Consider the following 8,403-nt stretch of genomic DNA (forward strand, 5'->3'; position numbering starts at 1 on the left):
AACTTCTCCCGAGGAATCTTCTGGCTCTGCACAACCCCCTGAGGGACGGCCAGAGGGGCTCTGCTCGCAGGGAACAGGGACAGGAGAGGGAATGGCCTCAGGCTGGGAGTGGGGACCCTCAGGGTGGACAGCAGCAGGAATTTCCCCATGGAACAATGGCCACTGGAACTGCCCAGGGAGGTTTGGAGTCCTGGAGGTGTCCCGGGAAGGGCTGGAGGTGGCACTCAGAGCTCTGGGCTTGTGACAAGGTGGGGATGGGGCACAGCTTGGACTCGATGTGTTTCGGAGGTGTTTTTAGCCGCGGTGATCCTGGGATTTTGTCGCTCACGCCAGTGAGCCCTGTGGAGCAGCGCATTCCCGGCGGATTGGCCGGGCATTCCCGGCGGGTCGGCCCCGCGTTCCCGGCGGATTGGCCGGGCATTCCCGGCGGGTCGGCCCCGCGTTCCCGTCGGATCGGCCCCGCGTTCCCGGCGGAGCGGCCCCAGTTCCCGGCGGACCGGCCCCGCGTTCCGGCCCCGCGTTCCCGGCGGAGCGGCCCCAGTTCCCGGCGGACCGGCCCCGCGTTCCGGCCCCAGTTCCCGGCGAACCGGCCCCAGTTCCCGGCGGAGCGGCCCCGCCGCGGCCCCTCAGCCCCGCCCGCCGCCCGCAGGGGGCGCCCGCGCGCCCCGGCCCTGCCCTGCCCGGCCAAGATGGCGGCGGCGGCCGCGGCGGTGCCGCTGCGGGTTTGCCACCAGGAGATCGTCAAGTTCGACCTGGAGATCAAAGCGGCCGTGCAGGTACCGCCGCCAGCCCCGGGACACCCCGGCACGGCCGCGGGGCGAGCCTGGCCCGCGCTGACCGCGCCGTTGTGTTCCAGGACATCCGGGACTGCCCGGGGCCGCTCAGCGCCCTCACGGAGCTCAATGGCGCCGTGAAGGAGAAGTTCCGACACCTCCGCGGCCGCATCCAGGTGAAGGGCCCGGCCGGGGGCTGCTGAGGGTGCCGAGCTGTGCTCCGGACCCAGCGGCTGTGCTTTGGGGGTCTCGGCTGTGCTTTGGGGGTCTCGGCTGTGCTTTGCGGGGTGCCGGCCCGGGGCTGGAGGATCCCGGCTGCGGGTTCCTGCCGGGGTTTGGGGCGTTCTGCGCCTGTTTTGGGGAATCCCGGCCTTGCGTTTGGGGGTCCCGGCTGTGATTTGGTGAGTCGCAGCCCTGGATTGGGGGTTTATCAGATAAATCTGCTCCGAATCCCCGGCCGGGGCTGGGCTGTGCGAGTTGCGGGTGGTTGGTGAGGTTCTGCTGTTTGTGCTCTCCGCCAAAGGAGCTGGAGCAGATGGCCAAGGAGCAGGACAAGGAGTCGGAGAAACAAGCCTTGCTGCGGGAGGTGGAGAACCACAAGAAGCAAATGCTCAGGTGGGTCCGGCAGCTGGTGCTGTTCCCAAGTCCGCTGTAACCAGAGATGGGCTGAGTTTGCTGCCTCAGAGTCTGGTTGGGAAGTGCAGACACTGACACGTGTTTTACCCCAGCCCAAGAGGTCAGGGACAGAAAGGGTACAACTCCCTTCTCCTGTCCTGCTTTCCTAACTCTGGTCTGTCACTTTGAGCACTTGAGCTCAAAGGAGGTGGCTGAGGAGTCTGTTGTTTGACAGCTGGCACAGTTTTCTTCTTCCCTTGCTTCATAAGCACTGAGGAGTGGGAATATCAGGATAGAATGCTCGTGGTGTGTGTAGGAATAGAGAGAAAGTGAGGGGCTGAGGGAACTGGAAAAGGGGCTCAGCCTGGAGAAAACGGGGATCAGGGGGGACCTTCTGGCTCCTGCCAGGAGGGGACAGCCGGGTGGGCTACCATGATGAGAGGGAATGGCCTCAGGCTGGGCCAGGGGAGGCTCAGGGTGGACAGCAGCAGGAATTTCCCCATGGAAAGGGAGCTCAGGCACTGGAACTGCCCAGGGAGGGTTGGATCCCATCCCTGGAGGTGGCACTCAGAGCTCTGGGCTGGGGACAAGCTGGGGATGGGGCACAGGTTGGACTCGATGATCTTGGAAGTATTTTCCACCCCAAGTATTTCTTGGATTCTTTGGGTCTTTGCAAGTATTGGAGTGCCCAGTTACAGTGGGGGTTGCTTTGTGAAAATTGTCTGTGCTTGCAAGGTGTTCCTATCACATTACAACACTCTGCTGTTGTGATTTCAGCAACCAGGCAGCCTGGAGAAAGGCAAATCTGGCCTGCAAAATTGCTATTGACAACTCTGAGAAAGATCAGCTGCTGCAGGGAAGAGACATCTTAAGACAAAGGTATTGGACTGTCCCACTGTACTGTGGGATTTAGCAGTGTCTCCTGTATTCACTCATTTTAAATGGAAGTGACATCATATTTTTAAGTTACTTAATTATATCAAGTGTAGCTTTTTTTTGTGAGTGCATTTCCCTTTTGTGGAGATTTGGGCTGTTAAGGATTGTGATGAATTCAGGTTTTCTTGGCATGTCTAAGCAGAAAAGGGGATAAATTAACCTTCATAGCTTTACATATTGTCTTTTACATTAATTCCAGATAAGTTCTAAGCAAGAACTGGATCATTATCCAAGCTGTTTTCACATACAGAACTGGATGTGAGTGTGTGCAGGCTGTGTGTTGAGAGCAACAGCTGGGATACTCAGGATAATAAAATGGGTTTGTGTTGGTGCTCCCATAGCAGCTCTTGGAGTTAACACAGTCCTGGCAGAGCAAGTGGTGAAATACACTTGTGAGATTCTGGGCTGTTGTTTGGGCTCGGGACTTTCATATTTTGTGATTATTTTTTATTGTTTAATTGAAAATAATCTGAACTTCTCACGCAGTGAAAACCAGTTGTGTCTTTTGTACACTGCAGAGATGTTTAGTGCCAAGTACTGTTCTAATCTCCCTATCAGCAGCATTTTCCCAGGGTATCCAAAGAAATAATTTTGCCCCTTCCTGCTTTGCTTCTTTTCCTTTTCAGGAAGACCACAAAGGAGAGTCTGGCAGAGAGCGCAAGCAACATCACAGAGAGTCTGATGGGCATCAGCAGGATGATGTCCCAGCAGGTGCAGCAGAGTGAGGAGACTGTGCAGACCTTAGGTACAGCTGGAATTTTGGGATGGGGTGATGGAAGCACCTTTGGTCAGCTCTTGTCAGCCCAGGGAGAGGAGCAGAGGAGGAGAAGGTGCCACAGTGATGATTAAAGGACTGGCCAGCAGAACTCCTCTAACAGCTGGACATAAACAGGAAATATCAGAGTACTTTGTGTGGAGTTTCTGTTTGTTGGGGTTTTGGTTTCATGATCATGAGAAGGAAAAGGGGTCAGGATGAGGTTTAGTTTCTTGTAAAAGCAGCATGAGCTCACACAGTGCCCAGAGTACGTTTGGTGTTACTCTGTGCCACTGTCCTGGCATGGATTTGGGAATAGCAGAGGAAACAGAAGTCCCTGCACGGAGGAAGGAGTGTCTGGAAGGCTGCTCCAGCCAGGCTCCAGCTGGGATGGCTGAGACACTGAGATCAAGTGCCTTGAACCCGAGGTCACTTGCTCTGTCAGCAGTGCATCAGGGACTGTGAAACCAAGATTTCACCCAGTTCCTTGGCTTTGACTCCTAAAACAATAAATCAAGTGACCTGTCAGAACTGGTGATTCATGGAGCATTAGAAGTTGCTGCCTGCTCTTCCTAGCTGTGCTTTTGGGCAGGAGGGAACTTTACAGACAAGGATAAATAACACAAGTTTGCCCTCCTTGCTTTCTGCCCCGTCTGAGGGTGGCAGCTGGGCACAGTTTGTTGCTGCAGGAGTAGCATGTTCCTTCTCCCATTAAAAGGACATCTTGGCAGGCACTTTTTCACTCTGTTTCTGAATGAGCAGCACTTGGAATTCATCAAGGGAAAAACTACCAAAGGTCATCTACAAAACCCAGCTGCAAATTGAGTTAGTAGTGGGAATTCCTGTTTCCTGAGCATTCCCTAGGATGCAGTGAGTGTTTGAGGCTGTGGAGCAGGGAAGCTCTGCTTTGTCATTAACTCTGGGAAACAAATTGTCTGTTTTCACGTGGATCAAAATGCCTCTTGAAGTGGGATGGGACAAGTTGTTTTTCAAGATATTGCAGATTTATTTCTGCTCTGTTTTTGTGAACCAGACAATGGATTTGGCCTTTCTGTGAGCAACCAGGTATAGGGTGATGCACTGTCCTACAGGCTGTGCTTTCTGTAAAGCAGAAAAAAGGGGATTCCAGGACTTTTGCTTTCATTTAGCAAATGGAAAGGAGCAAGGCTAAAACATGGGGGGCGTGTGTTTGTTTTGTCACACACTTCTAGTTGACCCTTCTCATAGGCAAAAAATTGCTATGTGTGTCAAAAATGACTATTAAAAACAGTTTGAGCTGAATAATTCTGCAAGCTCATTTGAATCCCATTGATTTACTGCTGGGGCCTGGGGAAACACTTACAGTGGTGCAATTAATATATTCAAATATTGCCCTGTCCTGCTGCTGCTGCTGATTTCTCTCTCTAGCACTGTTTCTATTTCACTCTTCTTCCAGCAGTGCTGAAAAACCTGAACTAGATTTGACCTGCTAACCCAAAAATTCAAAATTCAGGAACTTTGATAGGATCTTTAAGCTTTTCAGTGCTTTTATTTCACTTTGCACTTTTCCTCATCACATCAGCACCCCTGAGCTGTGAGAACTCTGTGTCTGTCTCACCCACAAGTCAGCCTGACCCAGAAGGATCCCTCAGGCACTGTTACCAAGTATCTCATCCTTACACACTTTGCTGTGTATTTTTGAAGCACAACCTGCTGATTTAAATTTTTTTTCTGTTCCACTTTAATTTCAGCCAATTCTTCTCGAACCATCCTGGAAGCAAATGAGGAATTCAAGTCCATGTCTGGCACCATCCAGCTGGGGAGGAAGCTGATCACCAAGTACAACCGCCGGGAGCTGACGGACAAGCTGCTCATCTTCCTGGCCCTTGCCCTCTTCCTGGCCACAGTGCTCTATATCCTCAAAAAGAGACTCTTCCCATTTTTGTAAAACTCCAACAATCACTGAACTATTAAAAGAAAAATAATCAGAAAGAGATGGTTGATAACAGTGAGGCTTTTAAATGAAATAATAAAGGGATCTTGCAATGGCTGGAGGAGCTTTAGAGTAGGCAGGAGTTTGTGCTGTCCCCATGGAGCTTGTGAGCTGCCTGAGAAGATTTTAATAGATCATGCTGTGGGAAGAAGAAATGCCAATTTGCCTGCTGGTTTGGGGAATCAAACACTTGAGGGACTGAGCACTCGGAGGTGCCAGTCTGAACATTCAACCTCTCACTGATTTTTGCCTTGAAATTAAGTTTTGTCCTTTTCCTGGACTGGAAGCTGCTCTGACATCTGTGTGTAAGGTGCGGAGAGAAAGAGGAAGGATGGAAGAGAAAAACTCACACATTCCATTAATAAAGTATTTATTGTAATCATGTCAACAGAGTTCTGTTTAAAAACAAAGTATTGAAAGAGCCTTTCAGTGTAAAGTTTCTGCTTTTTCTTTGGCAGCAGTGGATTTTTTTTCTGGGAGCATAACACAGCCTGGCTCTGGCCTTGGGAGGGCTCTGAGCAAAGCAAAAATGGGAACCCAGTTTGTTACTATGAATTCACACAATAGATAAGAGAATTAGATTGGCAGTCTCTTAAAATCAAAAGCCTTTTTCCTCCTTTATATAATTTCACTTCATGCTTTATCTTTGCAAAAATTACTGCCAAGGTGGGCATTTGGAAGTTGGAGGGTTTTGCTCCTATTTTGTGGTCCTGGAACAGGCAGACTAGACAGAGTGAGTGTGGTTTTCCATATTGTTCATTCCTTGTGTTTCAGGGCAGTTCTTCCTCACAGCCTTGTGATACAGAATTTCACCAAGAATGAAATAAATTGATCACGTGCACATTCAGGGTTTGAATAAGAGAAAGGACTCAGCTTCAAAAATCTAATCTTTGTGAATTAGCCTACCTGCATAAACTGTCAGTTTGCAGAGAGACAATTGGAGACAAAGGAATTTGGGAAAAAATAGCAAGGGCTACTGGATTTTTTGGGAGAGGGAAAGAGGAGAAATTCCAGGATGCAGCAGTTGCTGTGCAGCTCTTGGTGCTTGAATCATTTCCTTCCACAGGCAGCCAGGAATCACCCAGGCTCCTGCAGGGCCACAGACCTGGCAGGGAATAACCAGTGGACGGAGACAGATCAATGTTCTTTCCCTTTGGGGTGAGAAGGGTGGTTTGGTGCTCAGCAGCTGCCCTGGAGCAGAGCTGGTGATCCCCTGGCTCCCTCCTGGCACGGTGGGATGCTCCAGTGAGCTCTGATTGTGCCCAGCTGGGGCTGGGTGCTGCTCAGGTCCCTCCACACTCACTCTGCTGCCTGCCTCGCTCCTCAGCACAGCTCCTGCACTGAGGGTAGGACTGGCTTTCTCATTTTCTTGGATAAGTTTGTGGGAGCAGCATTTTTGGGAAGAGGAAGTGCTTGTGCCTGGCTTTTTGTTGTCTGATCCAGGGAATGTGGAAAGTTGTGGCTGGGCAGCTTTTCTGTGTCTGCAGAGGGTTTTGTATTTGCACTCGGGATGTTGTGTCTCGGGGTCTTGCTGCTGTGTGCCCAAGGTTGTGTGGGGAAGGGTGAAAAATGGCATTGTGCTGGTTTTTTTGAAAGTATTTTCTTAGGTGTGTGCCTTGCCAAGTGCAGCAGAGCCAGCGGGGATGGTGAACATGGGATTGTCTCTGCATTTTTGGACTCGGGCATGACTTGGGAACAAGGGCTGGAGCTGTTCTGAGACCAGGGGCTGCAGGAGCAGAAAGTGTTAGGGAAGAAAGAAAGAAACCTTTGGAGAAGTGTTGAGGGCTCCTACACAAGTAAAAGCAAACAGAGGAGTTTTACTCCTGGCCCATTCCTCCCCACAAATGGAGGGTGGGATTTGCTGTCACAAAACAATTGCAGTAAAAATATTTTTCCTTTGAAGAACAGTTCTCCTTTAAAATAAAGAATAAGGAGGCTCCAGGAGTTTTAAAAGGACTGAAATCTTGCTGTGGAGTTGTGGGGCTGAGACAAGCAGCTGTAAGCAATCAAGTAGCTGTGGGTTAATGAACTGCTGCTCATTAGCTGAGTGGGGGTTCCTTAGCTGTGTCCTGCAGGCAAAGGGGGCTGCAGCCACTGGAGGGACTGTGGGTGTTTGGCTGCGCAGCTGGAGCCACTTAGGGATGAGGATGGGGCAGCCCTGATGCCTCAGCACATACAGAGATTTTAGAACTTTGAGGTTTGTGGTGAATGTGAGGTCCTGCTGTGGAGCCCAACCCACTGAGAGCGATTTGCTTTGTCTGAGCACCTGTGGAAAAAAGGAGCAATGCCTGAGGTTGTCCCTTGGGGTGTCAGGAGCAGGCAGTGCTGTTGGATGTGTCTTTGTTGCCAGCACAGGGGTGGTGAGCTGTGGATCCAGCCCCTGTCACCATCCCCGTGGGCAGGAGCAGGTGCATGCCAGGTGTTCATTAAATATCATTTTATATCCCTGAAATCTGCAGCATGAGGGCCACTTCCAGGGCTTCAGTTAGGTCTGTGTTTCCTTGGAAAGTTGTCTTTTCGTGGTTGCAATAAATATGGACCTGAGGAGAACTGGAAATTTAACATACCCTGTAAGTGTGCTGAGACCAACTTGATTTGTCTCATAATTGTTTTATTATTGATTGTGCTGTTATCAAATACAGAAACATTGCAGGGTAACTCTGGGAAAACAAATGACAAGGATAATACTGTTTATTCCCTCCTCCCCTCCAAGAATCAAGGGGAAATACAAAAGCTGTGCTTTGGAAATGCTTTCCACATAACTGACTTTACCAAAATGGAAAGGTGAATTCATAGCTTGGAGGTTTCTAAAAATGTCTCTGCCAAATGTGTGTGGCTGCTATCTCGTGCCAAGTGGCCCAGAGCAAGGCAGGCAAGTCAGGCTGCAATCTTTGGGGGCTGAGAATATCCAGGGGACATGTGCATACTTGTCTGCAAATATGTGGGGCTCCCCTTCAGAAAAAGTGGGGGGTGGAAATCAGCTTTAATGTTGCTTTGCCACCCTGTTTGTAACGGTGTGATTCTCACAGAAGAGAATCTGATGCAAATTTATTCCCCAGATGTGGTGTCTTGGTGATTGTACATTTCTGCAAAGCCCTTTCTGTCCCTGAGGGTGTGCTTGTCGTGTTTCCTTCCCACAAAGGTGAGAATTGTTCTCCAAACAGGCTGCAGGTGCTTTGTACCACAGCCAAATGCCACGTTCCAGGCTCTTAAATCATCCTGCTGCTATTGAAAGCTGATTGTGGACTTGTTCAGGCTGAGGCAGTTGAATAAACACAACTTTATTATTACCTGCTAGCTTATATAGAATGGTACAAACTCTGTGCCACAAAGGGAATGACAGTTCCACTGGG

The 8,403-nt window shown here is 50.2% G+C and overlaps 1 protein-coding gene across 1 annotated transcript; it reads left to right on the top strand.

Annotated features, from left to right (window-relative positions):
- The first annotated feature begins 633 nt into the window (after positions 1 to 633).
- On the top strand, positions 634 to 5,472 carry BNIP1 (BCL2 interacting protein 1). The gene is made up of 6 exons (XM_058848863.1): positions 634 to 776; positions 857 to 949; positions 1,297 to 1,388; positions 2,166 to 2,267; positions 2,951 to 3,069; positions 4,809 to 5,472. The coding sequence occupies exons 1-6, from the start codon at positions 690 to 692 to the stop codon at positions 5,003 to 5,005; spliced, it is 690 nt and encodes a 229-aa protein (XP_058704846.1). The 5' UTR covers positions 634 to 689; the 3' UTR covers positions 5,006 to 5,472.
- The last annotated feature ends 2,931 nt before the right edge of the window (positions 5,473 to 8,403 follow it).

Source organism: Poecile atricapillus, chromosome 13 (genome assembly GCF_030490865.1).
Source record: "Poecile atricapillus isolate bPoeAtr1 chromosome 13, bPoeAtr1.hap1, whole genome shotgun sequence".
NCBI classification, from domain to species: domain Eukaryota; kingdom Metazoa; phylum Chordata; class Aves; order Passeriformes; family Paridae; genus Poecile; species Poecile atricapillus.